Genomic DNA, 23104 nt, shown 5'->3' with positions numbered 1-23104 from the left:
TTTACTAATGAAACACTGCTGTAGTTAATGTCCACGTACATATTTCTCTTTGTGTGTAGGTTTATCTAGGTAAATAGAGTGTGATTGCATCTTCTACCTAGTAGATATTGCCAAACTGCTCTCCTCACTACTATTGCTCATTTCCTAGGGATGTTCAGATTTTTCTCAACTTTGAGACTTTTATATCAACCTTTTTTATTGGGATACAGAGTATATTTTGGAAATGATCTTGGCAAGTTACTCTTTAAATCTTTTTATTTATGAACCATAAATGATACATAGTTCCGTGTGGTTGTGAAAATTAAATTACATTTTACACTATAGGCATTCTCATTTCTTCCTACAAACTCTATGTCTCTTTTTAAAAGACTTAGTTTAACTGAAAGCACTTGTATAAACTGACATTAATATGAATGCCCTAAAAGTAATACAAGATGTACTGCTATTCAGAAAAGACTATTGTTCTTTGAGACTTTTGCCCTAATTCACTTTTTTTTCCATTTCAGGTTTTCTAAACCACTGTTCATGAACCAGTGAATTCAAAGGAGAGCTGAATTTGAAGCCTGTATAAAAGCTTATCCCTGTAACACGTGCCATACTATACAAACTTCTGCTTTTGTCAGTCCTTAACATCTACCTCTCTGAATTTTCATGAATTTCTGTTTCACAAGGGTAATTATTTTATATACACTGGCAGCAGCATACAATAAAATACTTAGTATAAAAAGTTTTTTTTGCTTAATTATTGGTATTAAGTACACTATGTATTTATTTGTTTTGAATACCTAAGATAAATGGCAATTTTCCATTGTCCTTAAGAAGGGGTTAAGTTTTTAGTGTTTGTTCCACCAAATCTTCTCACATAACTTTATGTCTTATATATGCAAGACTGCTAGGGAATTAAAGGTAAATGGCAAACTTTTATTCTTTGAAGGGTCAGGAAGAGGCTGATAATAATACTACAGTTTCTATCCATGAGTTATTTACAGGGTTTGGTTTTAATAACAAATATTTTTAATAAACTCCTTTGTAGGGATATTACCATTAGACCTAAAAGTTAGTTACTTCAGAACAGACGGCTCTCCTAATAAGAATAGTAGAGCAAACACTGGACCTAAGAATTCCATTAAAGGATGTAAGAAAAACTAGAGCTTGAGACAATTCCTGATTGGAGTATTAAACTACAATGTAATGAGGTACAAAGTGGAAAGAAGAAAGGAACCAAAGATTAGCTTTAATAATTTGCAGCTTTGCTTTAAGTCTTTGGTAAACCATTTTGCTTTAAAATTTTTACCCTTCTGAAAGGCTTAAGGGAATGTTAAAAAATCTGGCTTCCAATATATTCATTCAGGAAACAGTTAAAACTATGTACCTGATCCAAGATTAGTCTGGTAGAAAACCAGTGGGTTGCAAGGTATTTATCAAGCACTGTATTTCTCTCTAGCCTACATGTTCCGTGAAAGAGCAAATGGGAAAGTTAGTTTGAATCTTGATTCCAAGTGAAATTACTCACAATGACCCAAAAATAAGAGACTTAAGTTTTAGGAAACCTAAATTACAACTTATAAACTCTCACCAAAATGACTTTTATTTGTATCTGATACATAAACGTGAGTAGCAATTCATGGCACCTGGTAATTTGTCCAGCTTGAAAGAAGGTTTATGAAATCAGTAAATGCCATTTTGAAAAAGGTCTTCTGTCACAAAATGAAAATACGCCTCTTCAGCAAAATCCAATACTATTCCCTCAGTACTTTACAAATGGAATTTTCTTCTACTTGTATCCATTTCCCGGGGCTGAAAGTTAGGGGAAAAAAGTACAAACAATACATAGTTAACAGTGCTAAAAAACTATGGGTTTGTCTCAGACTGAAGAGTCTTTAGGTCTAAATAAAGGTATTGGAAATTACTGTTCAAATATATGTGTATGTAAAATTTTATCATACTTAAGTGAAATATTGCTTACTAGACAAAACATGTTTTAAAATATTGAAGTTTTCATTGATGATTTAAAATGATGATCTCCAAACTTCTACAAAACCTCTATAGAAATAGTTCTCAAGAATGCAGCAGAATCATGTTGTAACACAGGCTTATAAACAGATTGCTGAGTCCCCACTCCTCAAGCTGCTGATTCAGTAGGTCTGTGGCCCCAAAATTTGCCTTCTTAACAGGTTCTAGGTGCTGTTGCTGGTCCCACTTTGAGAACTACTGATCTTTAGGATACTTCAGATGAATCAGGACTAATCACCAGACTCAAACACCATATCAGAGATTAGTTCTTTCTAGCTAACTAAAGTGTAACTTAAGGTATAAATGCCTAAAGCTTAAAATACATGGTTTCCTTCTCATTCCATACTTTTAAAATCATCTAAATGGCTTTTCAAAGAGTAAGCACATACCTTATGGACCCATTCATATTCTCCATATTTAGAATCAAAGGTCCCTTTCTGAAGAGATCGTAATTTTAAGGTAAAACGTGGTCCAAGTTCCTGAATTCCCACTTTCTTTTCACTCTTGAATATGTATCTTCAAAGGTAAAGAAAATAAAAGAGTTAAGGAAATTAGTCTGAATTAACCCAAGTGTTATTTCTTTAATATTATGACAGGGCTCAAAAGATACTTTAAATTATTTCTCATTTTCAATACTTATCACAATACATTTTCAACATAATCCTGTTTTCTAATCTATTTCATGAGTGAAGCCAAAGTCCAAGGAGTTAAAGTATCTTTCTCACCTGTGAAATCTGAAGAAGATATAATCTCGTTGATTGTGGAACGTGGCAACCTGCCTTCCAATAAATTGAGGATTATGGGGAAAGAGAGATGCAAACATACGTCCAATAGAATGACCCAGCCGTGTTGTAAAATTATTCAGAATTATTTCGGGTATGTGTTCTGTGGGGTCCTTGCCTCTTCTCTAGAAAAATAATGAAAAAATCATAATAACTAAGTTAATTGGCAAAACTATCTCATTGTAATTTCAAGTTTTAGAATTTAGATAAAATATTTCAAAAATTTTAAAGTTATTCTGCTTAATGACAGACAACCACAGATGGCTTATCAAACCCATGAAATAAGATGTATCTAAAATTATTTTATATGCTGTGAATGCACCAAAAAGAAAGTCCTATTAGCAAAGTAACATATTTCTAGCAATGAAGCTATGTGCCTGTCTGCCATAACTCAATTCCAATCTCACAAGAAAACTGTCAGTAGATAAAACTACTGGTTTAATCAGGAGAGCAAATGCCCTTATTAAAATCAATCAGATCTAAAAAAGTATCTGCCAGTCAAATACTATGAGGAGACCAATGCCAATCGAATGCATAAAACTTACCTTAATTTCTTTACGCAGACGAACGCTGCTCATTTTAAAATGAGCCGTTGGGCCATTTGGCAAGTGACTCAAAATTAATCCATCTGTTCATAAAGCTAAGAACACACTGAACTCTGTAATCGAAATCTTAAATTGTTTAAATCACTGGTCTTCTGTATGCCCAAAGGCTCCTAAAATCTGTAGCTAGGAATAGGTGGGTGCATGTATTCCTCTGGGTTAATGGAAATTTTCTTACCATACCCCAAACTCGAGACACATAAGTCAACCTAAATCTCTCAGAAAAACATTAACCTATAGTTGTCTTACTTTTTCTCTTTTCAAAATATGATAAACAGCTGGTCATCACCCTCAATAGGGTTATGTCGAGCATTCAACTAAAGTAGACAAAAAGAACTACTTAAGGTCCACTACTCTTAACAGGAATGATAAGAGGATGGGATTCTAGAATAAGTTTAGTGTTGTAAATAGAATGTTCAGAGGCCTTATAACCCTAAAAATGCACACTTGTATAAGTTTATATATACATTTGTAAGATCAGGATATACTGTCAGCTTTGAATATCATCCCAAAAGACCAGATACTCCTAAAGTCTCTTCTTGAAATTAAGGTTATTAGTGTTTCTCAAGAGACAAGCTTTTAGTCTTGAGATTACTGTACCACAAATTAAAATCAACCAACTAATAAGCATCTATTGATTGTCTACCATGAACAGAGAATTGTGCTAGACACTCAGTTTTAAACTACAAATTAAATATAAGACACCTATTTACTCAGCAGGGTTAGCAGCCCAAGGGTTTTAAAAATCCTAGATGCAGCAAACTAAGATTACTACCTATTTAAAACATTCCTCAAATCTTTGTAGCACAATTTGATTCTTTCAAATACTGAAACTTAAAAGGAGATTGTTTTGCACATCTCCTTAAAAGGAGATCATGTCCACACAATATGAGTTTTACAAAACACACTGCCATCTTTTTATAGTGGCATTACACTCTCCCATTCATCCAATGATGAAATTGGTTATCTTCAATTTCCTCCTCTCCTACCAAATCCTATTTATTGCTTTTTACCTTCCTAAGTTCCTCACTTGTACATCTCCTCTACCCCTTACTGTTAATTGTCTTAGTTAAGGTCCTTGAGATTTTCCATCTAGATTATTAAACAGTATCCTGGATGGTCTTCCCTCTCTCTTACCATTTCAAGTACATCTTCTAACAGATTGTAAATCAAGTATGGATTTAGGCCTTCATTCTATAAGTAAGCTATGGGACTTTGCTGTGTCATTGGATCTGGATCATAGTTTCTCATGTACTACGTGAAAAACAAACTAGATACCTCAAGTTTTGACAGCTGCAGCTAATTTCAAGCTACTCTCACCAGACTCATCTACAGAATAAAGACATCAGTATGACACTCAATGTGGCTCCAAACTACGTTCCTAACTTGTTTCCCCTTATGTCTCCCCATGCTATTTCCTAAGTGGTAGGCACTGACACAATCTCTTACACAACCATACACATTAATCCTATCATGTATTTTTTGCTCGTACTATTTCAAATTCCTGTAATATTTTACTCATCAAGGCCCACTTCAAATGCCACCTCTTTTCACACAGTCAAAATTAAGCTCTGTATCTTCTCAGCTCTCACTGTTACTAACTATAGCACTTGTCACTTGAGTTATAGTCATGTAAATGCCTTTCTTCCCAACTAATCCATTAGCTCTTGGAAGACAGATCTGTTTTTGACAGATACTAGTGCCTACCATATAGCAGATTATCAGTAATTGTTTGAATTCTTTCCTCCTTTTCAAAGATTCACCACGGGTTCAATTTCATCATTTGCAAATTGAAAAAAAATCATAAAATCTAAGGGGGTTAAGAGAGGTAAAGGTCATTTCTTGCAACCTAAATCAATGCTTGAATCCTTTCTAGAACATTCCCACTAAATTGTGGTTTCTGTCAAAAGCAAACTACAAAATTCAAACTTATGAATTCCTAAGTACCTGCACTGTACAAAAAGGTCTGTTTATATTACTTCTAGTCTCCAACACAAACCATGCAAAATAGGAGTTGTCATCCCTATTTCAATAATGAGGAAAAGAGGCAGAGAAGGGTCAGGTAAGTTAGCTCAAGTTTCAGAGGTAGGTGGCAGTAGATCTCAACTCGGGTGGGATTACACCAGTGCCCAGGCCCTTGACTGGCAGCTGCCCACATTTGGAAATGTATAGAGGCATTTTGTTTGTCATGATGACTTGAAGTGAAATTGGCTTTTTAGTACCCAAAGGCCAGAAATGCAAAACATTCAAAGCTGCCAAGAGTATAGCACAATGAATTATCCTATCTCAAATTTCCATTTACAAATTATGAATATAAGATGTAGGTCTGTCCAGGAAAAGCCTCCATGCTTCCCACTACACCACAACATTTACTGAAATGCCTACTATAGGTAAGGCACTATGCCTTAGAAACAATACATTTAATGGGATCCTGTAGGAATCCTAAAGATAGGTATTATTTCCTACATTTAAAATATAAGAAAACTTAGTGGCCAAGAAAGTGAGTATCAAGTCACAAGAGTAGCAAGTAACAAAGTCTGTATTTGGCATCACATCTGCCTGACCCAAAGCCACTAGGCTACAGTTTAGATAGTTGACAAAATTCTTTTCCAGAATAAGTCAAAAATTTACATTCCTCTAAATTTCTACCCTTCAATATTTCCCATATCTTTAGACAGTTGTCATGTTCCCAAATTCTAATCACCCACAGGCTGAATATTCTCAATTCTTTCAACTTTTCTCCAAGTGTCATCATTAGCAGTCATGATTTGTTATTTTGAGCCCATGTTGAGTCTCTAAGAATCACCACTATTCCTATGAGGTGCTTACAAATTATTCTTTCTTTAATTATTCTACATTTTTTTTCTGGATCACAGCAAAGATTAACCAGTAGTCCACTTTCCCCCTCTGTCCTTTAAAAATCCTAACTCCATTTGCCTGTCTCATATCTTCCTCAAAGAGTAGCGCAGTCTTCATTGACAAGTCTGCACACAGGTTCTTTGAAGCCAGGATAACTGACCTCATTCAGAGTTTCTAGGCCTCATCTTACAATCTCTTTATCCAAGATGGACTTCCAATCCCCTCTTACCAATGTCCTTATTAGTCTGAAGATCATTCTCTGTTAACAGAGAAGACAAAAGCAAATTAAGAGGTCTGATTTCCTACTGTCTTTCACCAATACTTTGCCATCAGCTGCATTACTGGATATCAGAAAAGTGAAATATCTTTGAAATTATAAAAACCAACACATCCAAGCAGCATTATACTTTAAAAAATTCCATTCATTAGGACTTTTAGAAACTGCTGTATAATTCTGTATGCAAAAATCTTAGGATACATACGTATGCGTGTGTGTGTATATTTATATATGTTTATGTGCACGGGAGTAGACAGTTTCATATTCAGATTAAATTATTTAACTTAGTTATTTCATTAATAAAAATCAGATCTGCATACTGATGGTACCTTAATTATCTGATGCTTAACTTACCCTACCAGGTGTCCAATAGAAAACTATTAATAAATTTTAGGTAAAAAGACAATACCATTTTACAAAGAAAAGAGAATGTTAAGTTTTCTAAAGGCAATAGATGGTGTAAGTGAAACTTATGTACCTATAATAAAATGCCTCAGATAAAACAAGGATAGAATGTTTACTGAATTGATGAATATCTGCTTCTTAGCAAAAAGTTACTAGTAGCCTTGAAATGATGATGATTTTTTAACTGCCAAAAATAAAGAGAGGAAAACTGACCCTGCCACTTTACTTTGAGGGGTAGCTTTAAAAAGGGCAGCAACTACCTTAAAAATAGATCTTTTCTGGAATAGTTAAGTATTTAAGAAATTTAGTTACTTTGGTATATTAACCCACAATCCAAGCCAAATTAAAATATGGCCAAGAAAACACCACATTTCAAAGCTAGTTTAAGTCTATTTTAGTTTCTGGAAAGCAACTAGTACAAGTGGATAATGTCACTAACTTCCAGTAAAAACAAGAAAAGCCATAAAAGTTACTTAGATTTTTAAAAAGTAGCTTTTAAACCATTATATATATATATATATATTTACTTACTTAGAAAATATATACATTATCCTGACAGTAGGAAAGTCCTATCTATGTTTTTTGCAAATTCTTAATTTTAATAATGTTGACCCATTTAACTGATCATGTTTAAAGTCACTTAATTCACAGCCACCATTCGATAAATAAGTAAAACAACAGCAATCACAAGAACAAATCTAGGCATCCTTTATGTGATCTCTTATCTCAAAACAAGTCATATAGTGGGTTTAGGTGACACATTCACCTTGAATCTGAGACTCATAGAAAAAGGAGAGATTACTCTTGGTATCTGAAACACTGGCAAATATACAATAAGGGCTCAAAACGTAATCCTGTGATACCGTCTCTTGCAACATAAAATCTAGCCATATCAAATTATTTGCAGATCCCCAACTGAGTGAGCTATTTCACACCTCTATCTTTCAATTATGGTCTTCTCTCTGCACTGGACACTCTTTCTCTGTCTTATCCACCTCATTCACCCTTATCCACGTAGCTGAGCTTAAGCATCTTTCTCTGTCAAGTCCTTCCTCTCTGATATCCTCAGGGCAGATTTTACAGTCAGAGTTTGCACTGTCTCCTATATTTCTCTCTTTAATTGTACTACTCATATTTTAGTTTTCTTAGTTTACATGTCTATTTTATCCTATTAGATTACGAATTCCCAGAAGCTGTCTCTTATCTCCGCCATCTTTTACTAAGGATTAAAATAATGTCTTCCCTGTAGCCTGTGCTTGATGAATGTCTGCTGAAAGGAGAGGAAAAACTAGTTCACAGAATCTTGGATAGAGATACATAATTTTCTACTTTAAAACTATGTTTTGAAAGTTACAGGGGACATTTCTTTATTCTTTTAAACATATTTTAAATGAAGGTGAAGACAGGAAAACTTCTTTAAAAAACAAAGGATACTTGGTGTTTTACGATCTTCATTAATAACGATCAGATCTGTGAAATCTCTTGATATGCACTGTGGAATAATCTTTTTCAGAGCCAGTCCTCTTCTATAATAAACATGTGAGTTTGGTATAACTGTGGACAGCTGTTCACAGAGTCGTACAGTTCTCTGTAAAACAAAATAGCAAAAATGCTCAAAAGTGAAAAAGAAAAAAATCTTATATGGTATACATTTGTAAGGAAAGGAGTAACGATTACTGTTAGGTAGTATTATTAATAGAGAGCAAGGCTAGGGAAAGAATGAAATCTGAACAGTGTTTCATGCTTTATCAAAGGCTGATCATCCTAAAGCAGTGATTCTCAACTTGGGGTGATTCTGCCCCACCAGGGGACATTTGGCAATGTCTGAAAACATTTTCGGTGGTTACGACTAGTGGTGGTGGGGGCGATGGCTGCTACTGGTATCTAGCTGATAGAGGCCAGGGATGCTGCTAAACATCCTATAATGAACAGGACAACCCCCATAACAAAAATTATACAGCCCAAAATGTTAACATTGCTGAGGCTGAGAAACCCTATCCTGAAGAATCATGCTTAGTGAACCACACATCACCAGTACTACATTTTATTTAGCTTATCTGAAGAGTTAATCTAATAATTAACTCTTCTAAACAAGTTCTTTTAAATAGTCTAAGTAATAAAAGGAAATTAGGGATTCAAGAACTGTACTAATTGATATATTTATTACCCCATGAGGTCTATCTGATGTTGTGATGAGAATCTTGGGAGAAGTTTGTCTGTTGAAGTAAGAAGCAAATTCATCTGTAGCTTCATCATAAGCAACCTGAGAACAGAAAGAGATAATTTTACATCAAATACTCTATACTGGGTCAGAATTTTAAAAGTACGGATTCTATGACAATAACTACCTAGCTGATAGTGGATTTAAGTAAAGCCTGGGTGGGACTTAATGTTAATGGCAATATGAAGAGGTTGGGTGATTTCCTCTCTGTAGAATACAGTATAAAACTGGAAAAAAATGTCAAAAACAATTTCAGGACACAAACTGAGATCCATTTATTCCTGAAAAATGGCTATAGCTGTAGATGAGAATATCAGGAATCTTGCCAAGAGCTATTCCATTTCCCACACCAACTTGGTGAAAACAGTAACTTCAGGTCTGATGGTAGACAAGAACCAGCAATCTTAAATCCAGAGGTGGTGGACTCAATTCAGGGTGGGAGGAGGTGTGGGTATGAAAACCCTAGCTTTGCCAGTCTAAGGTCAAAGGCCCAATTCAGGGTAGGTGTGGACCAGTGAGATATTTAAAGGAAAGCTCTGGAAGTGAAACAGCCATAGAGGGGCTGAGATAATCTCTCCACAAATGTCTAGTTGACAGTTAAACTCCAAATGGGAGAGACCTGAGAATCCAGCACACACGAAAAGCAAGGGAAATGTGGGAACTGGCTCCAGTTTTGAATGAATTCCTCAATACACACAGCTCAGTTGGCAGAAGGTATGTATGTCTTAGTGGCTCAAGGTGTGTCAACACAACCTCTGTCCAAATCACTGGATCACCATTAAGCCACCTACACACAGGGATAATCCTGTATAGAGTCAGGTTAAAAATAACAATAAAAAAAAATAAGTGGAGACAGTGCCACTGTCAGGGAAACAGATTCCACAGTTTAAGTCTAGGCAAACTAGTAAAACAGAACAGCCTAATAATGCTTTAAAAATAAAACAATCCAAAGATACTGAAATATGCTATCTAAAATGTCCAGTTTTCAGCCAAACATCAGATATGCAAAGAAACAGGAAAGTATGATCTATAATCAGGAAAAAAGCAGTCAATAAAAACTGATTCTGAGTGGGTGCAGATGTTGAATTTAGTAAAAATTTCAAAGCAGCTATAATAAATATATTCAAGGAATTAAAGGAGAATATGGACTTAATAGCATATCCGAGAAAGCAGAAAGATCAACGAACTAGAAAAAAGATTAATAAATATTACCCAATCTGAACAACAGAGAAAACAATCATAGAAAAAGGGGTAAAGCTGGAGAAACTTGTAGGACAACGTTAACCATTTCAACAGTGTGTGAAAAGGGATTCCCAGAAAGAGAGGAGTGAAAGGGGCAGAAAAAAATATTTTGAAGAAATAATGGCTGAACACTCCCCAAATTTGATGAAAAATTCTATAACTTACAGATCCAAGCTCAACAAACCTCACATAGGATGAAAAGAAAGAAAAATACCTCAACACATCAGAATCAAACTGCTAAAACCCAAAATCAGAGAAAATTTTGAAAGAAATAAGAGAAACATAAATCATATAGAGGGAAATGATGATTAATGGCTGATTTCTCATCAGAAATAATGAAGATCAAAATACAATGGAATATTTTCAAAGTACTAAAAGAAAAAAGCCAACCAAGAATTCTACATCCTGCAAAATTATCTTTCAAAAATAAAGGCAAAATAAGCACATTTTCAGTTAAACAAAAACTGAAATAATTAGCTATTAGATCTGCAACATAAACAAAGACTTAAAGAAATCCTTCAAGCTGAAAGAAAATGACACCAGGTACCACTCAGATCCAGAGGAAGAAAAGAAGAGCACTGTAAATGGTAAATACGAAAGTAAACATGTAAGACTGTGTGTGTGTCTGTACACTCTTAATTTCTTTTAAAAAACATGAGATTGTTTAAAGCAGTAATTACAACACCAGGTTTACAACACAGATTTATGTACAAATGACAATAACAGCACAATAGCAGAAGAAATGAAGCTATACGGATGCAAACTTGCTATATTTTAGCAGAATTATGTCAATATATTTACCTAGATGGATTGTGATAAATTAAAGATGCATGTTGTAATTCCTAGAGCAACCACTAAAAAAACTCAATATAGCTTAAATGATCAAGAGGAATTAAGAAAAAAGGGAAGCAGTCAAGGAGGAACAGGAGAAAAGTAAAGACATAAGATATGTTAAAAAACAGCAAAACGGCAGATGGAAATCTACATCAATAATCAACATTAAATATTAATTGTCAGACTGAATAAAAAAATATCGAACCACCTGGTATCGGTAAGTGACACTTCAAATTCAAAGACAAATTGACTGAAAGTAAAAGCACAGAAAAAAAAGATATATTATGCAAACAGTAACTATAAGACAGTTTAAGTAGCTATATATACATCAGACAAATGGACATTAAGAAAAGAAATATTGCTAGGGACAATAAGGGGCATTTTATATTGGATTATGGGTCTACACATCAGGAAGATATAAGAATTATAAATATATACGCACCTAATAAAAGAAGCCCCCAAAAGACATGAAACAAAACAGAAAGGAATGGAAGAAATTAATAATTAAACAATTACAGTTGTAAATGTCAATACTCCTCTCTCAGTAACTGATAAAACTAGGCAGAAATTCAGCAAGAACATATAAGACACAATTAATCAACTTGAAACAACTCTTACAGCAATCTACTTCAAAACAGGAGAATACACATTTTTCCAGTACACACAGAACATTCTCCAGAATTGATCATATTCTAGGACATGAAACAGTTTCTTTAATTGAAGAGGACTAAAATCAAACAAAGTATGTTCCACAACCACAATAAAATTAAATCAGAAATCAACAGCAGAAAGAAATCTGGGAAATCCTCAAATATTTGGAAATTAAACAACACACTTCTTAAAAATTGATGAGCCAAAGAAGAAATCACAAAGTATCTTGAACAGAATGAAAACACAACAAACACATCAAAATTTATGGGATGTAGCTGAAGTAGTGCTCACAGGGAAAACCAGAGGTTTCTTTGATTATATTAGAAAGAAAGAAAAGTATAATCTAAGTTTTTATCCTTAGAAGCTAGAAAAAGAAGAGCAAATGAAACCCTGAAGAAAAGAAATAATAAGGATCAGGAGAAAACTAATGAAATAAAAAAATACATCAAGCAAAAAACTAATGAAATTACAAGAAATCAACACATCTTCCATTAAAAGAGATACTGAAGATGTGAACAATAATGAAAGTAACACATCTTAAAACTTGTAGGATATACCAAAAGTGGTTCTTACAGGGAATTTTGTGGCCTTACTTAGAAAAGAAGATGAAAAATGAGCTAATTAATCAAATACATAAAGACAGAATAAACTCATAGCGTGGAAGAAAATAAACAATAAAGATAAGGGGAGATATAAACGAATTAGAAAACAAAGATTCAACAAGGAGGATCAAAGAAAAAACTAGTTTGAAAAGAATAACAAAATGGATACATCTCTGGTGAAAAGCCCAAGTGAATAATATTAGGAATGAAAAGGGGACATTACTGCAGTCTCACTCATGAACAGATGTACATATTCTAAGCAAAGTATTTACAAACCAAAACAATGCATTAAAAAAGATAAAACATTATAGGTAAACTGGATTTACCCCAAAAATGTAAAAGAGGTTTAACATTAGAGAATCTATTTCATTTACTTCATAGTGCAATAAAGGAGAAAAACTACACACTCTTCTCAATATTTGCAGAAAAAGTGCATAATTATCTCAATATTTGCAAAAAAGCATCTGATAACAATCTATATCCATTCATGATAAAACAAAAAAATCCAGCAAAAAGAGAATAAATGTAATTTCCTTAATTCATAAGAATAATCTACCATTAATGGCACAAATATTAATAATGACACATTAGAAGTATTCTCTTTAAAATCAGGAACATGGTGCAGATGCCACTATTGCTTTATCTATTTATTTGACATTATGCTGGAGGTTCTAGACAGCACAAAAGTGGGGCAGGGGGAGAAATAAAAACTGCTAATGGGTTGAAAGTAAGAAACAAAACTTATTTGCAGAAATGATTATCTAAACATGAAATGAAAACAATATTCAGACAAATTATTAGAAATGAATTTGGTAAACTACTGGTTGGAAGATCAGCATCCAAAAATCAACTCTATTTTTATAAACCAGCAAATAGAACAATTTTCAAAGAGATGCAATTTACACTAATAAAAAATAAAATAATCAGGAATAGCTCTCACGAGATTTATGTGTAAAACCCGTATGAAGAAAATTATGAAATTCATTGAAATATTTTCAGTATTTAAAGAAGACCTAAATGAAGCAATACATAGAGGGATCCTCAAACTGACCTGATATAGAGTAATTTACAATTTTATGTGAAGGACAAAAGTGCAGGAAGAGAACACTCCTGAAGAGAGGGATCTGAGGATGGGGGTGGGGAGAGGCTTCTTGCCCTAAAAGATATCAAAACTTACCATGAAGCTAAATAATTAAGAAAGTGAAAAACTGATACAGTGACAAATTGACTTAAGCAAACAGAAAGCCCGGAAAAAGGCCAAGCAGATACAGACACCTGATATATGACAAAGCATTACAATTCACTGTGGGGAAAGGTTGCACTACTCCAAAAACGGTGCTGGAGAAACTGGTGATATATGGGGAGAGGAGAGGGAGGGCAGGGGAAAAAAGAAAGAAATTGGTTTCCTTTCTCACACCAAACAGAGAAATCAATTCTTGAGGCTTAAGTACATAAATGTGATAGGCAACTCTTCAATTCTTTTAGAAAAAAATATGAGAACATATGATCACAGGATAGAGAAAGATTTTTTAAATATGGCAAAAAGCACTAAATATTTTAAAAGTTTAAAACCTAACTATATTAACGACTTTTGTTCATCAAAAGACATCATAGAGAAAGTAAAAAAGAGAATCTATAAATTGGAAGATACTTGTAACAATTATGAAAGTTTAGTTTATAAAGTTCTACAAATCAGTAAAATATACTATCGTATGGAAAATTGGGCAAAAGACATAAGCTGGACATATCTCTACTGAAAACAGCAAATGCATGAAAAGATGCTCAATCACACTAGGAATCAGGGAAATGCAAACTCAAACCACAGTGAGTTAGCTCTTTATCACAAGTCTGAATGTGGATGACCAGGAACTACTCTTATACCACGGGAGTACAGAAATGATACAACCACTACTTTGGAAAACATTTTGGCACTATCTTGTAAAGTTGAACATTTACACACCCCATGACCCAACAAATTCTCCACTAAGCAAATATTTAGAGAAACTTTTACATTTATGCCTACGATTCCCAATTTATCTCCAGCCAAGACCTCTTCCATATCTCATCAATGACAATTCCATGCTTCTAACTGCTTGGGGAAAAACCTGAATACCATCTTTGATTCCTTTTTCACTCACGCCCCTTATCCAATCTATCAAAAAATTCTAGTGACTCTAATTTCAAAACACACCTATAAAACCCCTCAAAACCTCAGAATCAGATTAATTCTTAACACTCACTGTAACCACCCTGGTCCAAGTCATCATCATCATTATCTCTTTCCTGGATTACTTCAGTAGCTTCCTAACTAGTCTGTTTACCTCTCTAATTATATTCTCAGTATGGCAATCGACTACTTTTAAAAATTAAGTCCGACCATATCACTCCTCTGTTCAAAACCATACAATGGGGGCCACCCGGTGGTGTAGTGGTTAAGTTCGCGTGCTCCACTTTGGCAGCCCAGGGTTTGCTGGTTTGAATCCTGGGCGCAGACCTACACACTGCTCATCAAGCCATGCTGTGGCAGCATCCAACACACAAAACAGAGGAAGGTTGGTACAGCTATTAGCTCAGTGACAATCTTCCTCAGGCAAAAAGAGGTTAAATTCAGGCCCAATTTTCTTCACAAAAGGAACCCCAAAAACAAAACAAAAACAAACCATCTAATGGCTCCTCATTTCCCTAAGTGTAAAAGCCAAAGTCCTCATGATGGCCAATGAAGTCACTGATCCAGCCTCTTCCTTTTCCCATACTTTTCTGGCACCTCTTCTACAACCCTCCCCCTTGCTCACTTAATTTTAGCCTGCTGGCCTCCTTGCTGTGCCTCAAAAACATACTAAGCATACCCCTGCCTTAGAGCTTTTGCACTGGCTGCTCCCTGATCCTGGAGTACTTTTCATTCAAAGACGGCTAATTTCTTCACATCCTTCAAGTCTTTGTTAAAAGGTTATCTTCTCTTTGGTGGCCTGGGGTTCGCCAGTTCGGATCCCAGGTGCCGACATGGCACCACTTGGCATGCCATGGTGTGGTAGGCATCCCACATATAAAGTAGAGAAAGATGGGCACGGATGTTAGCTCAGGGCCAGTCTTCCTCAGCAAAAAGAAGAGGATTGGCAGCAGTTAGCTTAGGGCTAATCTTCCTCAAAAACAAAAAGTACTAAAAGAAACACTTGAAGTACTATACAGAGATTAAATGACAAAAACTTTACCTAGGCATAAAATATAATACATTTCTAGAATATATACAATTACTGCCTTTTTCTATACAATTACTGGGAAATTCAATTATAAAATAATCTACAGCAAATAATAAGATAATATGCCAACAATACAGCTGAATCGCTCCATTATACAACTTGACCAGCCAGTACTTTAAATTAAATGTCAACATATGAATAGGTAATTTATCAAGTGGGGTCATCCAAATTTATTTAAGATGTCTAACATTACCTCTTCATCATTAGGGTCTACTATGGTTTCATCATACACTCGCTGGTTGTCAATGGTCTTGGGTACAGGCTTTGGTGGAGCCTAAATAAAAGAAAAAAGAGTAGGTTTTAGAAGCATTTTACATTAATAATTTTTCATTACGGTTGGGAAAGAATAACAGAAATCTGCAAACAAATCTAAAACTCAATCTGTTGCTCATTTCAACCCACTGCTACATCAATCCTAATGATATCAAGAGGGTTTTTAACTCTCTGAGCAGAGATACATGCATACTGGAAGAACTGCTAACACCAAATGAAATGGCTTAAAACCAGGCAGAGGCAGCAAAGAGAAGAAACTGGGATCAAAATAATCATCCACTAAGAAGAAAAATATCAAACAGAATGGAAAAAATTACAAAAGTACACATATATGTAGCTTTGTTCCAATACTTCCGGAAAGCTATTCAGAAATATATAACAAAAGCTACAAATCTATTTCTATCTGCTGAACTAGTAATTCCAGTTTGGGGGATTTATGGTAAGGAATAAAAGAGGAGAGCAATTTATCCAAAGAAATATGTAATATCACTGTAGTTAATGGAAGTGAAGCAAATAGGGCAAATGTCCAATCACAGGGTCATGACTGTGGCACTTCAACACTACAGAATACGGTTAGAATCAGCAATCACACACACTCAGCTTAGACCAGAAAATTGTGCAAATGAGCTGTTAAGGAGCAGGAATACAGAATTGTAAGCATATGTTAACTAAAACTAATTCAAAATATATGTACACTAACAGTGGTATGAAGAAATCTGAACTGCTGAACTATTTGGGATTTTATTTCTTACTACTCTATGAAACAAATATTAAGTTTTAAGTAAGTTTTTAAAGGAGGCAGTTCTAGGAAGTCATCTTTCAGTCCAAAAAACAAGAAGGGTGATATTTTCGAAATCAATGAAACCAAGAGCTGGTTCTTCGAAAAGATAAACAAAATTGACAAAGCTTTAGCTAGACTCACTAAGAAAAAAAGAGAGAAGGCTCAAATGAATAAGTTCAGAAATGAAAGAGGAGAAATTACAACAGACACCTCAGAAATACAAAAGATTATAAGAGAAAACTATGAAAAGCTGTATGCCAACAAATTGGATAATGTAGAAGAAACAGATAAATTCTTAGAATCATACAGCCATCCAAAACTGAATCAAGAAGAAGCAGAGAATTTGAGTAGACCAATCACCAGTAAGGAGATTGAAACAGTAATCAAAAACCTCTCCCAAAATAAAAGTCCAGGACCAGATGGCTTCCCTGGTGAATTCTACCAAACATTCAAAGACTTAATAGCTATCCTTCTCAAACTTTTCCAAAAAATTGAAGAGAAGGGGAAGCTTCCTAACTCATTTTACAAAGCCAACATTATCCTGATACCAAAACCAGACAAGGACAACACAAAAGAAGAAAATTACAGGCCAATATCACTGATGAACATCGATGCAAAAATCCTCAACAAAATACTAGCAAATCGTACACAACATTACACTAAAAAGATCATACACCATGATCAAGTGGGATTTATTCCAGGGATGGAGGGATGGTTCAACATCCACAAATCAATCAACATGATATACTACATTAACAAAATGGAGAATAAAAATCACATGATCATCTCAACAGATGCAGAGAAAGCATTTGACAAGATACAGCATCCATTTATGATAAAAACTCTAAATAAAATGGACATAGAAGGAAAATACCTCAACATAATCAAGGGCATATGTGACAAACCCACAGCTAATATCATTCTCAATGGGAAAAACTGAAAGCCATCTTTCTGAGAACAGGAACAAGACAAGGATGCTCGCTTTCACCACTCTTATTTAACACAGTATTGGAAGTCCTAGCTGGAGCAATCATGCAAGAAAAAGAAATAAAAGGGATCCAAATTGGAAAAGAAGTGAAACTGTCACTATTTGCAGATGACATGATTTTATATATAGAAAACCCTAAAGAATCCACTAAAACAATTTTAGAAATAATAAATGAATACAGTCAAGTTGCATGGTACCAAATCAACATACATAAATCAGTTGTGTTTCTATATACTAAAAGCAAAGTAGCAGAAAGAGAAATTAAGAATACACTTCCATTACATCGCAACAATAAGAATAAATACCTAGGAATAAACTTAACCAAAGAAGTGAAAAATCTGTATACAGAAAACTATAAAACATAGTTGAAAGAAACTGAAGAAGACAGAAAGAAATGGAAAGATATTCCGTGCTCTTGGACTGGAAGAATTAACATAGTTAAGATGTCCATAGTTCCTAAAGCAATCTAGATTCAACACAATCCCTATCAAAGTTCTAACAAGATTTTTCAGAGAAATAGAACAAGGAATCCTAAAATTTATACGGAACAACAAAAGACCCCGAATAGCCAAAGGATTCCTGAGAAAAAAGAACAAAGCTGGAGGTATCACACTCCCTGCTTTCAAACTATACTACAAAGTTATAGTAACCAAAATAGCATGGTACTGGCACAAAAAGAGACACACAGATCAATGGAACAGAATTGAGGGCCCAGAAATAAACCTATACATCTGTGGACAGCTAATTTTCGATAAGGGAGCCAAGAAGATACCATGGAGAAAGGAGAGTCTCTTCAATAAATGTTGTTGGGAAAACTGGAGAGCTACAAGCAAAAGGATTAAAGTAGGGGCCAGTCCCATGGCCAAGTGGTTAAGTTAGCAGGCTCCGCTGTGGCGGCCCAGGGTTTCACGGGTTCAGATTCTGGGCGCCGACATGGCACCACTTGTCAGGCCACGTTGAGGCGGCATCCCACATGTCACAACTAGAGGGACCTGCAACTGGATATACAACTATGTACGGGGGGGATTTGGGGAGATAAAGCGAAAAAAAAAAAAAAAGATTGGCAACAGTTGTCAGCTCAGGTGCCAATCTAGGGGAAAAAAAAAAAAGAATGAAAGTAGACCATTATCTTACACCATGCCCAAAAGTCAACTCAAAATGGATTAAAGACTTGAATGTAAGATCTGAAACCATGAAACTTCTAGAAGAAAACATAAGCAGTATGATCTTTGACATCGGTCTTAGCAGCATTTTTTCAAATACCATGTCTGACTGGGCAAGGGAAACAGTAGAAAAAAATAAACAAATGGGACTACGTCAAACTAAAAAGCTTTTGCACAGCAGAGGAAACCATCGACAAAATGAAAAAACAACCTAAAAATTAGGAGAAGCGGGGCCGGGCCAGTGGCACAGTGGTTAAGCACGCACATTCCGCTTCTTGGCAACCTGGGGTTCGCCGGTTCGGATCCCAGCTGTGGACATGGCACCGCGTGGGATGCCGTGCTGTGGTAAGCGTCCCACATATAAAGTAGAGGAAGATGGGCATGGATGTTAGCTCAGGGCCAGTCCTCCTCAGCAAAAATAGAGGAGACTGGCAGTAATTAGCTCAGGGCTAATCTTCCTCAAAAAAAAAAAAAAAACTATCAGAGAAATGCAAATCAAAACCACAAGGAGATATCACCTCAATCCCATCAGAATGGCTGTAATTAACAAGACAGGAAACAATAAGCATTGGAAAGGATGTAGAGAGAATGGAACCCTTGTACACTGCTGGTGGGAGTGCAAACTGGTGCAGCCACTATGGAAAACAGTATGGAGTATCCTCAGAAAATTAAGAATAGATCTACCATATGATCCAGCTATTCCAGTGCTGGGTATTTATCCAAAGAACTTGAAAACACAAATTCATAAAGATACATGCACCCTTATGTTCATCACAGCCTTATTCACAATAGCCAAGACTTGGAACCAACCTAGGTGCCCATTAAGGGACGAATGGATAAAGAAGATGTGGTATATATACATAATGGAATACTACTCAGCCATAAGAAATGATGAAATCTGGCCATTTGTGACAACATGGATGGTCCTTGAGGGTATTATGCTGAGTGAAATAAGTCAGGAGGAGAAAGTCAAATACCAGATGATCTCACTCATAAGTAGAAGACAAAAACAACAACAAACAAATACACAGCAACAGAGATTACCATAGGGGAAGGGGGAGGGAGGAGGGAGAAAAGGGTGATCAGGCACACGTGTGTGGTGATGGATTATAATTAGTCTTTGGGTGGTGAACATGATGTAATCTACACAGAATTAGAAATACATTACAATGTACACCTGAAAATTATATAATGTTATAATCCAATGTTACTGCAATAAAAAAATTAATAATAAAAAAAAGAATGGCGATATTTTCAAATGGTAATCAGCATATTAGTTTGCCATAATTGACTGATTATTGAGAGTTAAAAAGAGACTAATATTGCTTTACAGGATTTTGCAGGTCAAAACAGTCTAATATTGGCAATTTCATGTCATTTAACCTAATACTATTAAGAGAATACATGGAAAAGCAGAGTTTTTCCATTTGGATACAGTCTTTATATTTTTCCCTTCCCTTATCCTTACTTGGTACCTCATCTTAAGAGATGAGAGTGGAAGAATTGTACGTTTTTAAAATTTTGCAAGTGTAAATCATAACCTAGAACTAATTATAAATAAAATGAAAATAACTTAGCTGTGCAATAATGTAGAAACATTTAGCAGTTCTTTTAAAAATTTTCAATAGAAAGGTTTCACTTCTTATCAATACAACAAAAATAGCCAAATCCTTTCTTGATGCATTCTCTCTGCTCTCTTCTTTGCCATAATCTATCCAGGTATCTCACCTTCCTCCCACTTCCCAGTCTCGCTCTTCAGACTCATATCCTGTGTGTCAGCTCTCATTCTCACACACCCCAACCCTATAACAGAAGGGGCTCTGTCCTGCCTTTCCCCAGCCCTGCCTGACAAAGAGCCCTTGCTTCAAGTCACAAGAACTCCAGCTAACGACCTAAATTGGGGAGTTTCTTCATTCCCAAAGTCAGGGAGATGTGTCTTTCCTCTCAAACACATAAAGTTAAGTAAAATAAGGAAGTTGAAGTATACATACCATTTATGTGAAATGTTGAAAACATGCAAAACATCACCATTGTGTTTATTGTTTAGGGACCCAAACACACAAAGTAAAGGTAATAAAGAAGTGCATGGGAACAATAAACAGCAATTTCATGAGTGGTTATCTTTGGAGGGGAAAGCAATCAGGAAGAAGCACACAACGGGCTTTGAATATTATTTGCTAATGCGTTATTTCTTAAGCTGAGTAAAGGAAAGAAAAGGGTTTATTATTTTTATACAAATGAAATATTTCATAATAAATTTTAAATGAGTGATTTAACATAAATATCAGGGAGCATTCCTTAATATAAGACAGAAAGCAGATGGCGCTTTTTTAATTTACCTTATCACCAAGAGCCTCTCTCTCTTTCTTAAGTTTTTTCTTAGCTGCCAACTTTTCCTAAAGGGTTAAAAAAAAAAAAGAACAATTTGAGAAACCACCAGTCACATCACAAACACATACTGAAGCTACAAATTACAAATGCTATGAATACTTAACCTGAGCAATCTTTGTAATGTAGCAAAAAAAAATCCTGACCCAGATTTTCATACCTAAATTATTATAAACTAAATAAGCTGGCCAATAATATGATTTCTTTAACAAAGATCTTGCTTCTTCGAAAAAAATCTAAATTGGCGAGTCTGAATATTTAAAATTTCACTAGTTTTATCTTTTACTGTGAAACCTCAAATTAAGTGAAAGTGCAAAATATATATCCAAACAAGTTAAGTTTTTGTTGTTTTGTTTTGCATTCCTAACAAGTTGCATCCTAAAGAAACACCCGGCTATGCTGGTTGCTTCTCTTGAAAAGCACTAGAAACAAATGCGAATGGGAGATGAGTTTTCAAGTTGTTTACAATAAAACCATTACTGGTTACTGACATACTGTATAACCAAAGCATGCTTTTAAAATTATTAAGAACTTGCAAGGTGAGTTAGGATTGTTTGTACTGTAAATCTGTATCTTCTGCAGATTTCTGAACAGAATGCTTGACACACAACAGAGAATACTTTTTTTTCCTAGTGTCTGTTTACTTTCAATCCATCAGGTCTCAGATTGGAAATTACACTCCCCAGAAGTCTTCTAAGACACTCTTTCCCCAACTCGCACACCAGAATGGGTTAGATGCTCCTTCTATATACTCCAATAGCACTTTGGCACTTATGATGATTAACACTTAGTTCAGGGCCTCAAAAAATCTAAGAGGAGGTAGGCAAATAAAAAGAACATCGTGTGTGTGAACTTGTATGATGTGCCAAGAATAAGCAAATGCTTGCTTCTAATCGCAGTTTAACCAAAAATGAGCACTGTGACCTTGGGCTTTGTTTTTCTCTCTTCCTATCTGTTTACCTCCTAGAACAATATGAGGATAACACTGTGAAGAGTAAGTACAATTACTAGAAACTTTATAGGACTAATTTCGGCTAAGAGCTGCTGCAGGAATCAGAGAAACATCATTTTGGATTTCTGTACTGCCTGTATTACGGATTCCTGCAATTAACCAACGGTAGGCGGCCGCGATGAGCGGGGACACGGAGACTTCTGCCTCCTGGTCAGGAGCGGCTAATTTCCACTAAGAGAGCAGCACCTCTCGCTTTCATTCTCAGCCCAGGACTCTCGGAATGAGCCATAAGGAAGGGAACCCTTGACGCTTAGGCAAAAAGCTGAACCTAGAGAAAGTCCCCAAAGCAGGGCAAGGACGCAAGACACAACAGCCTTACTCTCTTACCCTACCGGATTATTCACCGCTGCCCGGGACCCTAGGTAGGGGTGACCGCGCATGTGCAACACCACCACGCAACACCACCACCCACCCACTCCCGCGCGGAAGGAAAACCGCGCATGCGTTCTGCCGCTTCCGCCCCCGCCTCGTACCTTCCGCTGCTGCTGTTTCCACCGCGTGAACATCAAGTGTCGCCGCTGTTTGTTCTTAATCTCCGAGATGCTGAAGCCTGGGGGAAAGGCAGCCGCTTTCGGGGGTTGGGCCCCGCTTTCCGTTGCCCCATCTTCAGCGACTGCAGCCTCTTGAGGTTCTTCGGTAGCGGCTTTTCGTTTTAAGGCTTTCTTTCCGCTGCCGCCGCTCTTATCCCCGGCCTTCGCCATGGTGTTTCCTCTTTGGTGTCTGTACGGAAACGGAAATAGCTTTGTCCTTTGAC

The 23104-nt window shown here is 35.7% G+C and overlaps 1 protein-coding gene across 1 annotated transcript; it reads right to left on the bottom strand.

Moving 5' to 3' along the window:
- Nucleotides 1–1565: 1565 nt before the first annotated feature.
- On the bottom strand, nt 1566–23088 carry RPF1 (ribosome production factor 1 homolog). The gene is made up of 9 exons (XM_046645270.1): nt 22824–23088; nt 21290–21346; nt 15939–16019; nt 9106–9201; nt 8373–8526; nt 3341–3423; nt 2739–2920; nt 2403–2529; nt 1566–1797 (listed from the first exon to the last, which is right to left on the bottom strand). The coding sequence occupies exons 1-9, from the start codon at nt 23049–23051 to the stop codon at nt 1756–1758; spliced, it is 1050 nt and encodes a 349-aa protein (XP_046501226.1). The 5' UTR covers nt 23052–23088; the 3' UTR covers nt 1566–1755.
- Between the last annotated feature and the right edge of the window lie 16 nt (nt 23089–23104).

This window comes from Equus quagga, chromosome 18 (genome assembly GCF_021613505.1).
Source record: "Equus quagga isolate Etosha38 chromosome 18, UCLA_HA_Equagga_1.0, whole genome shotgun sequence".
Taxonomy (NCBI): domain Eukaryota; kingdom Metazoa; phylum Chordata; class Mammalia; order Perissodactyla; family Equidae; genus Equus; species Equus quagga.
Note: the sequence above shows the minus strand (reverse complement) of the source record. Positions and strands in the feature narration are given on the sequence as shown.

Coding starts and splice junctions, on each gene's coding strand:
- RPF1 (XM_046645270.1), bottom strand. CDS start 23,051: ATGGCGAAGGCCGGGGATAAGAGCGGCGGCAGCGGAAAGAAAGCCTTA. Junction 16,020..21,289: donor GAGAGGCTCTTGGTGATAAG/GTAAATTAAAAA, acceptor TCTTTTATTTAG/GCTCCACCAAAGCCTGTACC. Junction 3,424..8,372: donor TGAAGATCGTAAAACACCAA/GTATCCTTTGTT, acceptor CTTTATGAACAG/ATGGATTAATTTTGAGTCAC.